This window comes from Betta splendens, chromosome 9 (genome assembly GCF_900634795.4).
Source record: "Betta splendens chromosome 9, fBetSpl5.4, whole genome shotgun sequence".
NCBI lineage: Eukaryota > Metazoa > Chordata > Actinopteri > Anabantiformes > Osphronemidae > Betta > Betta splendens.
Window position 1 is genome coordinate 6,470,369 of NC_040889.2, and position 19,750 is coordinate 6,490,118.

At 46.2% G+C, this 19,750-nt stretch overlaps 1 protein-coding gene across 20 annotated transcripts in view; it reads right to left on the bottom strand.

Annotated features, from left to right (window-relative positions):
• Positions 1–19,750, bottom strand: part of wnk1b (WNK lysine deficient protein kinase 1b) — a 56,482-nt gene that overhangs the window by 9,990 nt on the left and 26,742 nt on the right. For 9 of the 20 annotated variants that reach the window (XM_029160826.3, XM_029160822.3, XM_029160823.3 and 6 more), the window contains 27 exons: positions 17,134–17,354; positions 16,383–16,540; positions 13,747–13,835; positions 13,459–13,598; positions 13,289–13,368; positions 13,001–13,195; positions 12,801–12,870; positions 12,554–12,732; positions 11,564–11,863; positions 9,019–10,428; positions 7,065–7,151; positions 6,658–6,729; positions 5,189–5,458; positions 4,466–4,533; positions 4,216–4,366; positions 3,959–4,075; positions 3,754–3,864; positions 3,592–3,643; positions 3,351–3,494; positions 2,389–3,253; positions 1,986–2,305; positions 1,838–1,899; positions 1,511–1,567; positions 774–857; positions 654–690; positions 487–563; positions 74–355 (listed from right to left, as the gene is read on the bottom strand). In XM_029160826.3, the coding sequence (XP_029016659.1) occupies positions 74–355; positions 487–563; positions 654–690; positions 774–857; positions 1,511–1,567; positions 1,838–1,899; positions 1,986–2,305; positions 2,389–3,253; positions 3,351–3,494; positions 3,592–3,643; positions 3,754–3,864; positions 3,959–4,075; positions 4,216–4,366; positions 4,466–4,533; positions 5,189–5,458; positions 6,658–6,729; positions 7,065–7,151; positions 9,019–10,428; positions 11,564–11,863; positions 12,554–12,732; positions 12,801–12,870; positions 13,001–13,195; positions 13,289–13,368; positions 13,459–13,598; positions 13,747–13,835; positions 16,383–16,540; positions 17,134–17,354 (5,698 nt within the window). The remainder of the gene's footprint in view (positions 1–73; positions 356–486; positions 564–653; positions 691–773; positions 858–1,510; positions 1,568–1,837; positions 1,900–1,985; positions 2,306–2,388; positions 3,254–3,350; positions 3,495–3,591; positions 3,644–3,753; positions 3,865–3,958; positions 4,076–4,215; positions 4,367–4,465; positions 4,534–5,188; positions 5,459–6,657; positions 6,730–7,064; positions 7,152–9,018; positions 10,429–11,563; positions 11,864–12,553; positions 12,733–12,800; positions 12,871–13,000; positions 13,196–13,288; positions 13,369–13,458; positions 13,599–13,746; positions 13,836–16,382; positions 16,541–17,133; positions 17,355–19,750) is intronic. The other 11 variants (XM_029160824.3, XM_029160828.3, XM_029160825.3 and 8 more) reach the window with 11 other exon arrangements.

Here is a 19,750-nt window from a genome sequence, read left to right on the forward strand (position 1 = left end):
GGAATTACTGATAAATCCTTTTAACTTTAATTTGATCAAAGTGTGGTTTCCTGACATGTTGTAGATGACACACCTTGAAGCGTCCGATGGAGGTGGTGGTGGGTTTAGGAGAGGGGGAGGGGGAGGTGCGAGGGGAGGGCTGCCGGGGCGCTTCCAGAGGCCTCTTTTGGAGTCCGTCAACAACATCTCGTCCTTGTCGTCCTTCCGCTCTCAGAGGAGACGGCAAGTGCTTGTGCAGTGTGTTTTCCGGGCTGGAGAGGCTGGAGGACGAGGATGTCGAAGAAGAGGAGGAGGTGGAGGAAGATTCGCTGCAGGCTGGGCGCTGGACAGCAGCCTCTTCACGAGCCAGAGAAACCTAAGCACCAGATGAATGTTACTTACAGACGACAATCACGTATCTTTTTCGTTAACAAAACTTATCGTCTGTAGTTTTAAAATGACAACCGGAATTTAAACTCAACTTCTGATTCTGTGTGATTTTCTTACCTGAAATCTTTCCACTTTAACTCCACCCGCAGGAAGAGCTGACAGAGAAATTGCTTCTTCCTCCAGAGAGAAGGGAACTAGAGAAACATGATGGATATTTTAGACTATGGCGAAAAAAAGAGAGACGGATATAAAGAAATACAGGAATATGTAACCATGCTACATACTTGGCTGTCCTACTGAAGGTATGCTGCTGTAGGAGGCCTGGAGTAACCATGGAAAGAAAAAAAACTGGTTAAGATGGAAAGCAAACACATACGTGCTGCACGTGTGTACTAACTCTCTACCTGTACGTGTGTGCTGACAGGAACAGTCTCTGGGCTCAGTGCCCTCCTCAGCTGAGCATCCAGGTCCTCGAGAGGCTGCTGGGACTGAAGAGAAGCACACACACCTTGAGTTAGACACAAGATTAAACACGATTAGAAAACACACACTCAGACACCGTGAGTGATTAGCACCACATCAGCCAGAAGCTAAAGCATGGATACTAGGCCTGGGCAACATGGTCCAAATACACTGTTTAAAATGATTGTTTTACATTTTGTCTGATCCTGTAAATTTGCTCAGTTTAATAACTATTCATTTATATTGCCCAGCCCTAATGATATGCCCTGATTCACCCATGTCTTGTTGCAATTAGCGTAATGCTATGCGATATAAAGTACTCAAAAATCAGACCCCTTTCCTGTGGCAGCACACAGACGCACAAACACAGGAACAAGCTGGTGAGGGCACACAAATTCTTATGTTCTCCTGAACTCAAAGAAAAGTTTCTAGGTTTATTAGATGCTCCATCTTAAAGTGTTGCTTATGATGGGACGTAACATCTATACATGAGGTCATCAAACTCAATACACGCTACGAACACATAACAAATATAGCAGAAAGGACATAAGCAGAACCATTTTCAACCAGGACATAAAGTACCATACATACACAACAAAGAGCTGACACATTAGGCTCAGCAGGAGGACAGGGCTGCATTGCAAATCAGACGACACTCGTACAAATGAGCAAAATACACCTGTATTAGGGAAGATCCAGTGAAGGATGGCAGGAGCTCTGAAGGAGGAGTACTGGCCTAATCCCAGATTTAAAAACAGTGATGAAGAGGCAGAGTGGGAGAAAAAGATTTGTGAAGAAGGTTATTAGAATTGTGTTCAATGGGGAGAATGTTAGAAGGTTTTTCCATGCTGGTTGAGTTGTGAGAATACTGATGAGAAACACATAAGCAGGTAAAATTATCTGTGGCTTCTATAGTATGTAACCAATTCAATTAATAACTAAGACTTAAAAGTCTACTTTTTAAACAATGTATGAATCTGTACACAATGTAAAACATAGGACTCACCGGTACCCTGGATAAAGGGGTCTTAGATGGAGTGGTCTGACCAAAGGATGAGGCAGGAATGACTGCAAAAGAATGTAACATAAAAAATGATACTTTAGCAAATATTTTAAATATGGTGAATAACCACCAGAACGTTTAGTTTACCTACCTGTCTGTGCAGGGGTGGAGATGGGTGTCCCAGGGCTCTGGCTTGGAGCAGGAGACCCCAGAGGTAAACTGGAGGGAGGCTGGAGAGGATTGGCAGGCAGGCTGGGGCCAGGCGTGGTGACAGATGTGGTGGAGGTGCAGCCAGGGCCCATTGGGGACGCGGTCCCTGCCACAGAGACCCCAGAGACGGGGTCGGCAGCCGCACTGTCCCCCTGGGTGGAGGGCACCCCGGCACCCGGGTCCATGAACAGAGACCGTAGCTTCATCTCTAGAGCTTGAATGTCGTCCGGTTTGCCTTGAGAATCACCAGCTCCCTCACACCTGAGAAGGAAAGTGCATTCAGATCTTAAGTGACTTTTTTGTTCTAATAGCAGTTAAATAAAGACATGTCAGCTTCCTCTCACCTTGCATCACATTCTGCACAGTGCGTGTGTGTCTGTCCGGGCAGGGTTGCTGTCTGCGGCTGGGCATGGACCAAGGTCGGTTGGACTGAAGGAACGTTGGTGGTCACTGGCTGGACCACCAGAGGGGATGTGAACGACAGAGGGGGAGTCGGTTGGGAGGCAGCAGAGGGAGCGAGCTGGGGGCCGGGGATGGCAGTGGTGGAGATAACAGAGGAGGAGAGTGAGGTTGTGGGGGAACAGACAGACGTGACTAACTGAGGATCAGAGGAGACCTCGCTGGCTGTAAGAGTGGAGGAAGGAGGGGAGGATACGGTGGGAAAGGTCTGAGCAGGAGGAGGGGAGGGGAGCATCGTTGGAGGGATGCTCGGTATGGTTGAAGGTGGTAAAGTGGGAGCTACTGAAGTAGCAACGGCAGCAGAGACAGATTGACCCTGGGGCAGGGTAAAGATCTGGGGCTGAATTTGCGGCTGTGTCTGGGATTGGGACACAGACTGCATTCCTGCTTGTGACGGTACCTGTGACGGAAGCATGGACTGATTCACCAGGGGAGGTGGTGGCGAATAGGAGCAAGGAGGGCTGAGACAGATAGTGGGAAGCGAGGAGGGAGGTGAGGTTGTGGAAAGGGGGCCGAGAGGATCCAAGACCTGCTCGTGTGTCTGGTTTAGATTAGAAAGGACAAATCCAACAGCAGGGTCAGCGATTGGAGTGGCTGTGCCAGTGAGATGAAGAGGATGAGTGGAGTGAATGGAGGCTGGGGCGGTGCTGGGTCCTGGATCAAACTGGTTCTGTCTGAGCTCAGAGAAGGCTTGCTGTAAACTGACTGGTCCTGCAGACTGGGACAGGCCCACTGGAGACTGGGATGGCGCTGGAGGAATTGAAAGACACAGTTTTAGTGAGCATTTACAGTGTAGCACTAGTCGTTGTGAGTAATGCTTGACCATTAGTGTGTCTGATATGCCAACCTTTACTTGTTTCAGCAGGAGGTGCAGGGGAAGAAGGAGAGGAGGGAAACATGTAATCCTTGAGTCTTGATTCTGGTACAGGACTGACGATGAACCTCCGACCTGCTGAATGGACAACCTGTGCAGTTGCACTGGAAGGGATGTCTGGAGCAGAAAACACAGACACACAGCATTATTACAATCTCCATACAGTATATACCCTTCTGCAGCTAATCAAAAGAAAGATATAATGTCAGTTTACCTGTCATGGGAGCAGATATAGCTGGAATATGATGCTCCTTATCCCCTGAGATCTGAAGGTCAAACATTCATCTTAGCATTTGTTTGAATCAAAACACAGTGCACCAAGGCATCAGCATCGTTCGAACCCAAACCACAGAGGAGGACTCAGTGCTGCATGTACCTGGCTATGTGGGTCCCTCTCCAGGCCCTTCTCATCAGCGTTCATTATCACCTCCCTGACCTGCTCTATGAATGACTCCCTCTCGCTTTCCAGGATGAACTCACTCTGGACCTGGATAGAAACACAAACGGAAACAAAACAGACGATCAATATGTGTCAACATCCCAAAAGTGACAGATTCACACGTCACGTGGATTATGTGTACCATGATCTGAGCGATCTCCTCTGGGTTGTCCCCGTCCAGGTCAAACCTGAAGGTAACCATCTTCCTGTTGTGGGTCTCCAGCTGACACTCAGCTACTCTGTCTCCTCTGTTGGAGATCTGCACAAACCAATGAGTCCAAAGAGTAAACAACACACACAGAGAAGATAGTTAGAAAGTTGAGGTGATGATAATAAATCCTGACCGCAAGAACAAAAATCGATCCATCCTTTAAATGATATTATAATATGTTCAATTACATTGAGAACATGAAGCTTGGCCTTGGAGGTCTTCTCATTGCGTGATCGACTTCGTACAGAACGTCTCTGGTGACGCTTGATAGAGCGCCCCTCATGACGACCTCCTCCTCCCTCGTTGCCGTCACTCATACCTGAAGTCTCAGAGTGGCCGCTGAAAAACAGTCAACAAACAGAACAGTAAATGGGGAATACGTTAGGCAGAGCATCATGAATATAATGACACGTGCTTCCTGGTGAATCCATTTATTACCTTTCGATGGCTGAGAGAACCTGGGGCGGCTGGAGTTGGGCCAGGGACAGCTCTGAGAGAGAAGCAGACTGAAGGACACAGGCACATGAGAAACATAGACACACAGAAAATAGACTGTGAGCAACGGTTTCGTGATCGGAGAACTTAAAATAAATTATAAAGAAGTGACAAAACATCAGGATTTGGCTGAAAAGCTAAATGTGGGGCTTGAAACTAAATGCGCAAAGCAAGAACTGCCACAAGAGAAAATAGAAAGTTTCAGATGCATAGAACATCCACATGCAACATAGTCCCATAGTAATTATGAGACCTTTAAAAACAACTGTCTGATTCAGTTCAGCTGTGGCTCAACAAACAACAAACTATATGTAGACAGTGACTGACTCATTCCACTAATCACATATTTTCCAGATGTTTGCAATCCTTCACTGACTAAAGCCCAACTAATGCAGTCTACACACAAACAATCATGAAATCTCGTCCAACAATCACTGCTTGATCATATAATTGTATTCATTAATAAAATAACGTCGTTGCACTTCAAACCAACACAAAGAAATGTATACTAACATCACGTGAATGTGGATTTCATGCACGAACACCGTTTTGTGCCAATCAGGCATCATTAGCATTCACACGTATTAACTACTTAACGTGTGGATCACTACGCGTGAGAAGACCTTTAGGAAATGTGAGCACGCTCAACAAAGACATGACATCCACCTGGTGGGTTTGACCGTCCACAGCCAGTACCTGGGGAGGGGCTTCCATGGGAGTGTCAGGCGGGGCGGTGACTACACTGATGATTGGCACCACAGTGGCCAAAGGCTGAGGCACAGGCGTGGGAACGGAAGGAGGAGGGGAAACAATAGCAGGTACCACCCTGGCAGGGGGTGGAAGAGGAGAAGGTGGGGAAGCCACGGCCGCTGTCGGCACGGTAACAGAGGGGAGGGTCACCAAGGAAATGGCAGAGGTCGACGGAGCCACACTTGGCTGAGATAAGGAGGATGGACCAAAATAGAGAGAAATAAAAAAGAAAAATAAGTACAAGGAGAAGTGTGAGAAAACAGAGGGGAAAAACATCACACAAAAAACGAGGAAGTAAATAAACCCATCAAGTAATCGGCTGTGCACAAGTCACCTACAGTAGGTAATGGGACAATGAGCTAAGGATGGTCTTTACTTCACTACTTGTTCCATCTAAAATTAAAAAAAAGTTTCACATCACATAGAAAATTACATACATATTCAGAAATAGACTGAATCCGCCTGACTGCAAGTCCCTACAGATTTGTGTGATGTGTTTGAATTGCTTTTAGCTCACGACCGATCTTCCAAGAAGCCACTGATCCCTACAATAAATCATGCCTAAATAAAAACTCCAGAAGAAATGAGCCATCCAAAGTTCACTGACACATCACTGACAAGTCTGAGAGCAGCAACTTTCCAAACAGGACAACCGTGACATAGACCAGGTCCATTAGTGCAACATCTGAGCAGCACCTCAGCTCAACAAGCACCTCAACAAGTCACTGAACACCTGTTCAAAACACTCGGATCCCATGCAACCAGAAAACTGAACTCAGGTTACCACAGTGTGAAGAATGACTCGAACAGTAGCGCAGGATTAAGCAAATTCTTTGAACAATGTAGATGGGCAACTTCACCATCAGTACCCGTATCACTTTCTCATTTACCTCCCTAAATCTGCAGCTGGTAGAGACTGACTGTGTTGTTTTATGTTCCGTTTGTAGAAATATGACCCATCTGCATTTCATTCAATTTGCTCATGTATTATTGACTGCACATATATGATAAGATGGTTAGTGTGAAAAGGGAAATTATGGGAACCAACACAAAATGGTCACGTCCAAAAATCACACACAAGACACGTGGATCTGTACAACATACGTGTTACTGTACCTGAACCAAAGCTAGTTGAGTTGCCTGATAAAGAAAATAAAGGCGTTCTATACTGGGAGACGGACTGAGGTCACACAACTACATACACACAAATCAAAAACAAACCCATAATGGTATAGCCATGCACACACACAGGCAGGCAGGTCCAGTGATCAACAGGCAGCATGCAAGTCAAAAGAAGAGGAAGTGTAAAATCTGGCTGGACTAAACATCTGGATGAAAGACCAGCTTCAGCCTTTCACAACTAGGGAGCGTTTGTGCGTTTGTACCTGTGCTGGCGCCTGTGGCAGAGCTGCGTGTGCAGGGCTCTGGACCGAGGTGCTCTGACTGGATGGAATGGCCTAAAGAGAGAGCGAGAGGAAGGAAAGTGGAGTGGACATGACTTTACACAGGTATACAAATGTAAACACCAGCCTGAGTGCCTGGAACACTGACATCCTTTTTAGGTTTGATTCCTTTCTTCTTTCAGCGATTGCACTTTCTAACTGTGCCACGCTTAAAATAACTTTCATGAGCTCGACTTCCCATAATGAGATACACAAGGGTGGAAAATATTAGCTACAGTACTGTACTGTACTGTTAGCAGAAGCACATACGTGACTCTTACTGGCACTGTTTGGCTAGTTTTAGGAAAATATGTAATTATCTCTCATTAACTTTCATTTTGCGCTCGTACCTGGTGGGTCGTTGGTGTAGGAGCTGGCTGGGAGGGGGCAGGGACCAGCGGGGGTACAGGTGGGGGCTGGGGTGTCGTAGTCTGAACCTGCCCATGCGAAAGGGAAGCATTTTTAGAGACAAGAGGGTGGAGAAGATCAGTCTTTTGAAGTGTTAAAACCAGAAAACATGAGTACAAACACAAGGTAGCTATGTTGTTTCTCCTCTAGCCATCGGTTTCATCTTGTGTATGCACACATGGACACAGGCAACATGTATGAACTAGTTTATCTGGCAACAGTTATATGCACATCTACAGTATGCATATACACAGTAGTGGAGCGCAGTACTAGGGTTAGGCAGGGTGTGAGTACAGGGATGTGTTCTACATGCAGGTCAGCAGAGATAAGTGGCTGTTACACCGTGAATAAAGCACCAAGTTAGACGCTAGTTTAGCCTTAAACATCCAAATATAGTCAATTTCTAAAGCATAGAGGATACTCAAAATGAGCCCTAATTTTGTTGGTCACCAGAGCTTTTTCAGGATCCAGACAGGATTTATCTTAAACACCACCTGTGTTGAAATGTCTCCTCCTGCTCGATGAAACCTATTGTGTGAACCCTTAGAAGGCTGTTTGCAATGTTATACTTGCCAAGAAGCTCTCCCCACCAACGAGTGGAGGGAGCTTGCACGAGTATATTTGCACCAGACACACTAGTACAGTACCTACAGTTTCAAAACCTCACAGAAAAGTTACACAGCACAGAAATGAAACAAATGAACTGTGTAGAAAGAGCCTAACGTAAAGACGTCAAAATAAATGACATGAAACAAAACCTGCAGAAATGATAAGTGCCTTTGAGTAAATAAAGAACATGTAGAGGTGACATTAATGTCAGCATTCTAAGGGTTTAATTTCAAGAGTGACTTTTGGACGCTGCGCAGGACTCACAGGAAATCACAACACAGTAGCCTACTGTATACGGAAACAAAAAAAATGACCTAAAGCAATTACAACATAACGCAACAAGAAATCTGCAAATACAAAGTAAACGCGTCACAGTGAGGTTTCACTGCTCGGTTCGTCTGAGCCCCGTTGGTTTTGTTGTATGTGTGTGTGTTTGTCCATACAAATCAACAAAGTGTCACAGCACTGGTCTCCCTCCAATTGTAGTATTACAATATGCTAATAAACGTATGTGTGAATGTATTCATTTTATTAGGAATATTCAACTTTGGATTTGTATGAGTAGATAATCCAGTATACTATAGAGTATACCTTCACAAACACACATTTGTCATATACAGTCATATATGAACATACAGACAAAATATTACTTACTGATCATTACATAAAAATAATAAACGGACACAGAACTGGTGGGGCTGAGACGTTGCTTACAAGATCGGTAGGGAGAGTGTCTCATGCACAGAATTTAGACTTTAGAAGTGAACGTATTACACATTTCACATCACAGCAGCCAACGTTTGACTTATGTCAACCATGTTTTCTGGTCTTTACCAGAAATATCTTTGGTAACTGACATTTCTGGACAAACCCTTAACGTTATTGAGGCAGACTATGAGACACTCTCCGTGGTGTTGATACGAATCGAGGGGGTTAAAATCACAACCAAAGACGACATGATGAAAAATAAGCATCAGCAGCGGGACCTCTAGGTCGGTGGGGTAAAATAAAAAAGGGTTGGTTAACAGCCCCTGGGTCCAATTACTACCATACATTAATGTAGCTGCTTTTCATTGGTGACTAGTTTTTTGCATTATCATGTGCATTTTAAGGTTTAAATACAATTAAAAACACAAACGCCACAAAAAGTTAATTTTCCACCAGAAGCCAGTGCTATAGTCAATTATATAACTAGTAAGTTAGAGAATCTGCTGAAAAGCAACCCATCTAATTTCAACTAGCAATTGACCCAGAGACTAGAGGAGTTTTAAGGTCTAAATTCAGTACCAGAGTGGAGTTAGCAGCCTGCATGGCCAGCAATGACTCATGATATGTCATATCAGGCTGCGCTGGTACCACCCCTCCTTGTCGGGCCCACGCACTCTGCATCAGTGACTCCAGTTGATTTGATGATGCCCCCCCAACTTGAAGCTCAGAGGATGGAGTGGGAGGGAGAAAGCTCTGCATGGAGGGTGGATGTCCCTGCGGGTCTATGGAAAGAGCTCCCCCCGATAAATCGTACAGAGCAGCCAAGGATGAATGGGGGATGAACTGGGCGGCCGAGGAGTCGGTGGGTGGGAGGAGCGGAGGAGGAGGAGGCGACTGGAACTCTCCTGCATCAGAGGAGGCCAAGGAGTCACTAGAAGGTTCTGGGCTTCTGTCCTTTGCGCCCGCGTGGTGAAGAAGGAGACTTCCTGGTGGTAAGGGGAGCTCTGGACTGACGTAAGAGTACAGCTCCTCTGTCACCGGCTGGAGGCGGCTGTATGTTCCCGAACCACTCGATCCACTCGCAGGGTTGTCCTCCAGAGGGAGGTCCATTGAACTGCGTCGGGCCCGGTAAAGTCGGGATGCAAGGAGGCCCGGGTCGCCAGCAGCAGCGGCAGCAGCCGCAGCCAAGTGGAAGTCGAAGACGCTTCCAGTAGGCGTTGGGGTGTCAGCCATCACAGGCGGTGCAGAAATGGGGAAGGGAGAAGCGGAGGCATGCTGTTGTGGGGGATAGCCTCCATCTGAAGAGGCAGACGAGACGGATCCGCCCGTGGACGCACTAATGGGAGGTAAGGGCGGAGGGACTGGGCTGTGTGCACTCATTCTCTGCATTAGGTGTGGGTGCAGGAATGCTGGTTGAGGCGGCCCAGGGTCAAAACCCAGACTGGCAGCAGCTGCCGCTTGCCTCTGCTGGTGGTAGCGCAGGTGATCCAGCTGGTGTGCAGTCAGTGGGTAGCCTCCATATGCCATCGCTTCAAAGTGGTCCAATAAGGCGGCTTGATTTAGACTTAACCTCCTCACCGCTTCCTCGTGCTCTGCTCTCATGTCTTTGTAAGCGTACATACTTGGGTCCGACTGTCCTGGGAGATGCAGTGACTCCCCAACACCGAGTCTCTGAGCAGCTGCTGCAAACCCAGGATTTACCATGAACAGAGAGGGCGTCTCCACGCCTTCCATGCCAGAAAAGGGGTGCAGACCGCTTCCATAGCGAGTGTAGGCAGGCTGGAAGTGTCGGGTGTGCGCCTCGAGAATGGATGTGCTTTTGCGCCGCTGGGTGTTGTAGGCCTTCGGGGGGCCAGCGGGTGGAGGCGAAAAGGAAATAGGCCTCTCGGGGATGGAGGGGAAGAAAATAGAAGGAGGGTCGGGGAGTGATGGAGGGGGCATGTTCCCTCCGGCGCCTGCTCCTCCGCTGTAGGGGTGCATTGAGTGCTGCTGCGACAATGAGATACAATGGATTTAAGGATGAATTTCAGAGAATGAGAGAGCGAGAGAGAGAGAGAGAGACCGCATACAATGGAGCAAATAGTCAAATAGTCAAAAGGGCAGAGTTTCAAAACATACAATAAAGAGAAACTGCTTTGTTTGATACAATTGACCTAAACAGCTGCAGAATAAAATGATGAGCGGAAACAAAGCTGGTTACAACAGGCAGAGCATGTGACACAATGCTGCGCCAAGGGAGGCAGACAACACACAAAAAGGCAATGCAGAAAGAGAGTCACACGCTGACTGCTCACAGGTACGGAAGATAAAAACGATGAAGTATTACAGCCAAAGAAATGAATAACTGCCTCAAAGCAGGGACAAAATCCCGATGCATCTGCACACAAGAAAACTGTCTCCTACATCATGTTTCCCCTGTAATATACTGGCTGCAGCCTGCAACTTCAAACACAGGTATAAAGAGGAAAAATATAAGATATAATTGTAAACTTCACTCGTTCTATATGTCAACTGAGCAGTTTTCCTCAGATGCACAGGGTTTTAGGCTTTTTTTAGGAACTTTAGAATTAGGCTCAGAAATGAAGTAAAAGTGTTTGGCTGAAGAGCAAGAGAGAGGTGGAGAGAGAGAAACTGGGTAGAACGACAAACCCACAGCAGCGTTTTGATGTGCAGTTAGGCACAAGCCTCACAACTGCAGCCCAGCTGTCACTATAGATCTAATTCAACTAGAAACTACACTATACTGCGCATCATTCATTTCTTTACTTTTATGTTAAATTTACTTTGCAGTTCCATTTATGGATAAACTGCATTTTCTGACTATATAAGATTATTTTCTTGTTCTGCTCTGAATACTTCTACTAAACTATGCAGCAACAGCATGAGCCATACAAGCTGCATTAATGACATCACCCTGACTAAATCTGTCACTTAGCATTTACCACTAGCATGCCTAGATGGCAGGCTATTTGCGCAGTACAGTAACAACCATCACTATTTATTTTATTCATAATCCCCAATTATAGACACCAGTGTGGTTCAATCCCTTTGTCTTTCTGTCTCTCACTTTCTCCCAGGTTCTCACGACCGCTGTGACTCTTGGAAATGAAAACTGCCAACCTACAGGAATGGAGAACAGGGCAGGCAGACTGGCCCTCCGCTGCCTGGCCCTGGGCACAGAGGAGGCAGGGTGAATGGGAAGGACTGTCTCCAGGGCCTTGGACAGGCGCCCAGCAAAGGTGTCCCTCTCAACTGCCTGAGACATGCAGGGGGAGGTAGTGGTGCGGGAAGACGGACACAGGTCTGGAGGTGGGGTGGAGGGCGGCCTTAGGGGTACAGCCAGGGGTGTAGGGTGGGAAAAGGAGTAGGAGGAGGGAGGGACGCAAATAGACATGCTACGACTCCGACGGCAGCGTGGCGCAGGCTGTAACCAGGGAGGAGTGATGGAGGAGGGACCAACATGAAAAAAACGAAAGGAATATAAAATGGAAAAAAAGGACTTTAACACAGAAACAGTAAGAGAACAAACGTGTGACAGCTAAAACTAAAACAACATAAAAGTGGAGGTACTAAAATTAAAACAAACAGTAAATTATAACAACATAAAATCAAAGATTATTACAGAAATTGGGGGGAATGATAATCAATTAACATATTCAACCCAACAAATCTGAGTGAGTCTATACAGACTGCAGACTCCAAGAAACAGCCTTGGATGAAAAGCAAGACTAGAGACAGAAAAGTTGTTAAACACAAACCTAAAAGAGTCTTCAATACCATCAACATGAAAATTAAAACACAACTTGGTTCAGCAACACAACATTTGCTGAGGAAGGCAGAAACATCTGGAGCCAGGGGTCAGCAGACAGATGTGACAATAGACAATAACTATAATAACCTATGACGCTTTTTCCTAATGTTAAAGATTATAAAAACTCATTACCATCGCGCCTTCAAATATTTAGCCCATCAATTAAGCACAGTTACTCACAAACACTACACACATTATTCTAAATCACTGTCACTCCAAACAACACAATGTGAGCATAGCAGCACTCGTACACCTGCAGCCTGCACAGTTAGGATGTCCAATCAGAAGGACGGCATCACTCACCATGGGCTGCGGCGGCTGGGCGTAGCCTGGGTGCTGCTGCGGGGCAGCGGAGGGGGTGGGGGCATAGGGGGGCTGCTGGGTGGAGGAGGGGCAGCTGTAGGACATGGTCAGCTGACCCAGGTGCGGCGAGTCTGCGGAGAGAACCGAGGAGCCCTGCCCGCTGTCGGCACCTCCTTCAGCTGGGAGAGAAAGAGACGCTGAGTTCCCCCGCGTCAGCGCAATGAAGCCGTGTGGTGATGCGTCTTACATGCGTGCGAGATGCCGGCCTGCTGATAGTGCAGCTGCTGTTGATCCACTTCAGTCTCCTCGACCTCCGTCTGTAAAAGAACACAAGCCAAATGATCAAACTAAGCAAAAAAAGGCTTCACATTTTAAACTATCTCACATCTGGAGGAATTCAGCGTTAGAAGCTACAAATACAATTACCTGGCAGCCATTTTAACAAACCTGTGAGGCTTTGAGTGCTTCTTGCTGCTGCTGCTGCTGCCTTTGCAGCTGCTGTTCCGCCTCCTGCTTCCTCTTCTCCTGCTCCTCTCGTACCAGCTGCCTTTGTTCTCTCTTCCTCTGGATCAGCGACACGCGGTCCTTGATGGCCTTGGCCATGGTCTTATGGTCAGCCTCAGCAACATAGCCAGACTCAACCTGCGGGGGGTTGGACAGACGTCGGCCGTAACGGGCGCCCGCTTCCTCCCACCAACCAAACTGCCACTGAGCCCTGCGTTTCCTCATACTCACCATTTCCTGGGCCACATCTTCAGGAAAATCCTTGTTTAGGTCAAAGGAAAACTCAATGGCTTCGTTGTCTTTATATTTGCCTAGAGACATACATATATGGAGGTAAGCAGCCCCTCCCATGTGTAACATTATAAGAGCTTGTTTTAAAGAGATGGAAATAAAAAAGTTGCCTTTAAGTTTCTTCACGTCTTCTATCCTGAGCCACAGTTTGATGGCGATCATTTCCCCATCATCCTCCTCTGCCAGCTCAACCCTGACCCCTGTCTCCTCCTGGAAGAATGCATGGTTCAACAGGGTCTTGATGGCATACCTAGTTGAACAGCAGACAAAGCATTGGTTTAGACGGGATGGTCAATGCAGCCATTCAGCGTTTTGTCATTGTTTTCTTATCCAGATGGAGAAAATCCAGAAATCCAGAGTGACTAACAGAGCCCTTAGAGACAGTTTGTGAGACTCGCCTCTCGTCCTTGTTTGTCCTGATGCAACCCTCTATAATTTCCTTCACCTCGGGAATGGCCACCTTGTCGAAGCTGCCAGGTTTGACTCCCTGCACAATCACAGAGAGAGACGAGCAGTGAAAACAGCCCAGTGGTCTAGGTTAACTGGCACAAAAACCCACAGCATCCTCTTAGGAATAAAGAATCACGTTTCAGAGCCAGTAGAGAAAAGCATATGGGGAGGTTTAAAGTACAGTTCAGTCCTTAATGACACTATGAGATTATTATTATGCCCAATAAAGTATTCATCTGTGGCCAAGGAATCTCCAAAGAGCTATCAGAGTAAAAGCACTAATCAGAGGTTCAGACACAGCTTCCCAGAGGGGATTTTAATGACCGGCCTATTTATTCACAGAACCACCATGAAGCCAACACAATTCCAGTACAGCACATAGAAATACAACCTAATGACAAGCAGGTGCAGTAACTTACCTAAGACAAAGGTCTAGGGTGTGAGTGGCAGGTCGCTGCAGATGGATTCTAGTTCTGTCAGAACCTGAGCTAACTGACTTCTTGCCAGATCTACAGGCCTGTTTATCTCAACCTGTTTGTGCCAGCAATTGACCACCTCCTTCTGCTTGTTCCTCCAGCCTTGCCCTCACTTGTCATTGCATAACACCCCCCACCCCGTCTCCCTTTCTCTCCCCCTTTGTCTCACACACACACACACACACACACACACACACACACACACACACACACACACACACACACACACACACACACACACACACACACACACACACTGTGAGATTCCAGCCAAACAAAGTCAGGACTGATGGAGGATGTAATGAAATTAGGTCCGACAAGAAAAGGGAGGGGGGAGGAGAGAGAGAGGGGGAGACAGTTTATCAAGGTTGAGTAGAGGTAAGGAATGCTCAACCCTGAGAATGAAGCCTATTACCTCTGTAGGGTCCTTGCATTAATATAAAAATAGAATTAAACTATACAGTAAGTACATTATCATTTTTATAAATTGACATTTGTCATTTTAGAGCCACAAACAATATTAGTCGAGGGCTGTACTGTCCGGACAGTGGTTCAGCCCTGAACCACTGTCCGGACAGTAGAGCCCTGAAATCAAGAAATCAAGCAGAGCGTTCAGCTGCCAAAAGAAGAACTTCATTCATAACAGCAGTTTTACAGTAGATCAATTCACTATTCAAACTTACTGGGTTTGTTAAATGGGGGTTAACTAAGGTTTCAAACCCTGTGAGGACAAATCGAGTGGAAAACTGGAGGAATGGATTAGGCAGCTATGTGGAAAGAAGCAGGTGACTGGGACGCCCTGTGGTTGTCACAAGTGTGTGTGTGTGTGTGTGTGTGTGTCTGTGTGACCATTACAAACACAGACACGCTGACCAAACAGTGGGAGGAAAGGATGTCTGTTAGTTGTTATCATTCATCCTTTGATAATATATTTGCACATCTCCATCATCAGCATCTTCTGTTATTTAGCTAGAATTAGCTTAACAGCTGGAGACTAGTCATCACAGCATAAAGGCCAGATTCACACAGACACAACAAAAGCCCATGTTAACATGCTAACAGCATGAGGTGGGCGAGCGCTTAGGGGCCTTAAATTGGCGATTTGGCAGCCAACACCTCCAATAAACAGGAATTACAGTAACTCTTCCTTTGGTCCCTACTATAGTATGAGGGCTGATGGTTTCACACTTCTAGAAGCTGAATGTGAATAGGTACTCATGATGGAGACAACAAAGAGATAACGCAATTCACAAAAATCAAGATTTTAGTGGCTGAACTGAAAGATGGGGCAGGTAGACCCAAATAGAACCAATAATAGAAGCACAAGGAAATGAAGGAAAAAAAACAGAGTGGTCCATTAAGCATCATTATTAGCCTCCAGAGCTGATGCCAGCCTGGTGTTGATCAGGACAGACGGCTCTCGTCTGTGTGTGTCAGGCTCGGGTGATGATCTCAGCAGCACTCAACTTCTGATTGCATCCGCTGTCATCCCTCATCTTTGTTTTGTTGCGAGCCTCATTTGTGTCTGCGCTTTCGAGCTGACTGTCGTCTAAATTTAGGCGTGCTTCATTCAGGAGGGTTGATGCAAGCAGCTGTCCTCTCTCTCTGTCTCTCTCTGTCTCTCTCTCTCTGTCAAGAGTTTCATTAAAAAGTTAAATGTTGCTGAGCTTTCGTTGCTTTTCGGAAGAAGACTCTGAATGATACTCATTTGTCATACAAAGGGTAGAAATATTATACGCTAGATACTGTTCTGCAGAAACACATAGCTCTGAAGCTCGGGGGGTAAGTGTTGCACAACACATTCACTGCTTTTGACCAGTTATGACAGGGCCTTGCTTAATATTGTGCTCCAGCATTTAAAAAAATTAGACAACTGCACCTTCAGCGCTGCTGCTCTTTCCCGTTGTGCAAAACAGAGCGAGAGCACGTTAGATTAAAGAGAGAGGGAGGGACAAGTGAGTACAAAAACACTGTCACATGACTGGATCTCCTGCAGCTCATGCCAGGCTTATTAATACAGTCAGAAAACAAGTATGGGAAGGAAAGGGATGAATAGAGGAGGATGGAGCCAAAGTGACAAACAAGGCTCCTGCACATGACACACTTACACTAGTGACTCGTCTGTAGATCTGGGCAGCATTCTGACATTCAGAGTAGGGGTACTCTGAGGTAGCCATCTCAAGCATGCACATCCCAAAGGCGTACACGTCCACGGATTCATCGTACTTCTCCTCATACATCTCCGGAGCCATAAACTCTGGAGTACCTGTGAGCAGCACAGAAATAAAATCATTATGTTATTGGTAATAAAAGCCTGCGATTTCCGTCAAGTTCCCTGAACAGAGTAGTAGAGCTGCGAATTCAAACATGTCACACACTGTACTATCCAGCCGTGTGTGGGTTTCTTCATGCGTCCAAATACCTGAGGTTTCCCCAATTATTGCAAACTGGTGGTGGGACTCACCAAGCATATGATTGTGGCCTCAAGTGCATTAAAGTATGCGCATCCGTGTCGCTGGTGCGCGAGAAACTATGTGACTGTCAGAGAAGCTGCAGCCAATTATACGGCTCAATTACTGAAAAGCACAGAGGAGGTTTTCCACATGATTTGTGCACTACAGTGTGTGTGTGTGCGTGCGTGTGCAGAACATTATCAACAGACAGCTTAATTGCAGCTGACTGGCAGACTGCCTGGTGTGTGTTACACTTTCTAAATACCTGCGGTTTGTGTTAACATGCAGACATTTTAGAGGCAGTAAAGTTAATCCACAGTAGGCGGGTGCAGCGGTAGAGGTGGTGTCTGTGTTCCACGCTTGGCGTTCATGGCTCGGACGTGTGTGAGCAGATCGAGCTTCCTACCGATGACGCTTTTGGCGAAGGAGGCCCTCTTCAGCGTGGCCAGCCCCAGGTCGCCTATCTTGACCGAGCCCGTGGGTCCCGTGATGAAGATGTTGTCGCACTTCAGGTCCCTGTGGATGATGGGCGGCGTCCTGGTGTGCAGGAAGTGAAGGCCTTTGAGGATCTGCCGGCACCACGAGCGCAGGACCTTGATCTTCATCACCTTGAAACGCTTCAGGTAGCTGCACACAAAGCAATCACACGGTGGAGAGGGTGTCACAAAAGCATCTTCAGCCATAATCTGCTTAGTAGAACCAACCTTTCGGACTCCACGGTAAATAATAAACAAATGAAAGCACAGACACGAACTTGTTTTAACTTTGTCCATTAATTATTGTATTCAAATTATTTGATAAAGAAGTCTTTAAACTCTTTAAATAATTGCTTTGAAGTCTGCTTTTCATTCACAATCAATGCTCTTATCTTTAGTGAAGTGTTTCTAATTTCCCCTCAGCAGCTCTCAGCTCAGCTCCTCAGCAAAATTCAAGCAGGGTGCAGAACGGACACTGGCGGACACAGAGCCGGCTCCTGATCATCCTCCGATCAGGGCACTGAAGGACAGAGACCACCAGCACGCTGGTATCTTCTGGATCGGCTTAATTTTGCTCATGTGGGCGGTTTTATCGCATCACAGCAGGAAACAATATAATAATATTTGATCTCATTTCTGATATTTGGTTGTTAGAGCTAAAAATAATCTTGACCCCTGTTGAACTGGTATTTATTGTTCACAACTGCCCAGCAGAGGTTCTACACTACATGCATCTGTCAACGGACAACACCCCCTTCTCCTCCTGCTCACACCCGACCGCTCTGCTCTCCCCCATCTGCCTCCTCTCCTTCCCTTCACATGTCGGGACTGTGTTGACAGACAAGTCCAACCCTGTGGCGTGCAATGCCGGCACTGCACAATCCGTCTCTGTCGCATAATCACTCAACCGCGACCTCACTTTTTTTTAACCTCATATACCGGAACGTGCACCTAGAGTGACAGGAAACAGCGAACCCTTTGGAGGGAACTGAATCGTGACTCACCAATGATTGTAGTGAACTTGTCTACAATGAATCTATAATCTATACGCTTACGGTCCAGAAGGAGAACGTTTGTGAACCTCTAGGCAAATGACAACAAGTCCAATACCTTTGCTAGCAATCTTAAAGGTGTGGCTTAGAAATAACTTTGAACACTACTCAAATATGTTGCTATTCATATGGGGCATACCAGCTGAGATAACTCTGGAAGCACAACACAGAACAGGGTATAGTCACTAGTTATTAGTCAGTGTAGTGTTCTTGCATTGATCTTGGAGGAACCAAAACGTCACAGAAGAAGCTGCTGTTCCTACAAATTGACAATTCACACTTGAAGTTGTCCAGAGACCAAGTTGACGCTGCACTGATATAACTGGGAAATCGTTTCGTGGACCGGACTGTGTGCGAGTAAGAAAGGGCACTGCATACCAATCCAAACACCTCATCCAACGGTGAGGCTGGAGCAGGCATTAGGATCCAGAGTTCCTCTGCAGCTCCTGGACAAACTGAGAGGGGCAAACGCTCCTTGCACAATATGCAAAGTTAATCTGATTGAGGTTACTGGCAGTGCAAAAAGAGGTTTAACTGGTTATCCAGTCCGATCGCCCACTCACTTTTCCCACCATGCAGTGGGTGTGTGCGACAAAGACACACAAGATCAGTCAGTTGGTTGTTTATTGTAGATTTAAGCTCACGCTCTGTGTTGTGACTTATTTCGAAATGATATTATATAGCAAACCTCATATAGTTATATATAATCTGTACATGCACATATATTCACTATATACAGTCCACACCTATATTTACATGCTATCTATTTGTGCACATAAACAAATTTTTAGAAATACATTTGCATAGACTTTACTGCTTCATGTGCAGGACGAACTGTACAAACACATGCCTCCCTGTGTCACTGGATGTTTCACAGCAACGCGGACACACACAAATAACATCACTCACACTGGTCAGTATTTCCATCCTCAGCGTCTCCCTCCTTCGCTATCAGTCCTCCCTCTTGTCATTCATCACACTTTTTCCACCACTTCACTGCACTAGAGCCTCTCTCCTTTCTCAGTCTTCATCTGGATAATGGCCAAATCCCTCAGCAGCTTTAACTGATGATCAGACTAATGCATATGTATTTTTAATTAATCTCTTAGGCAAAGATAACAATATTAAGTCATTTATGTGAATATTTCCTTTTTTAATGATGTCAATAAGTATTTTTGGGTAATGACTGTTCATTTCGACCAAGGTTAAATTGGAGTTGTCTTAATTTTTGGTCCAATTCTTCTCCCAATCAGCTTTTCCATTTATTAACTTTGTCTAGTTTTTTTCAAGTTTAATCGCGGGATGTTTTCATGAATTTAAGATATGCCTCCAGTGGGGGGCGCTAGAGTCTCGCTAGTCTTGTGAGGCTTCATTAATTCCCGCTCCGGGGTCACAGGTGGTTCATTAGCTTGTCAGTCACTTTGGCCCCGCTCCCATTAGACTACTGAAGCATTTGTGCAGCGATCTGCCTGTGTGTGCATTGTGCTATCGGCCT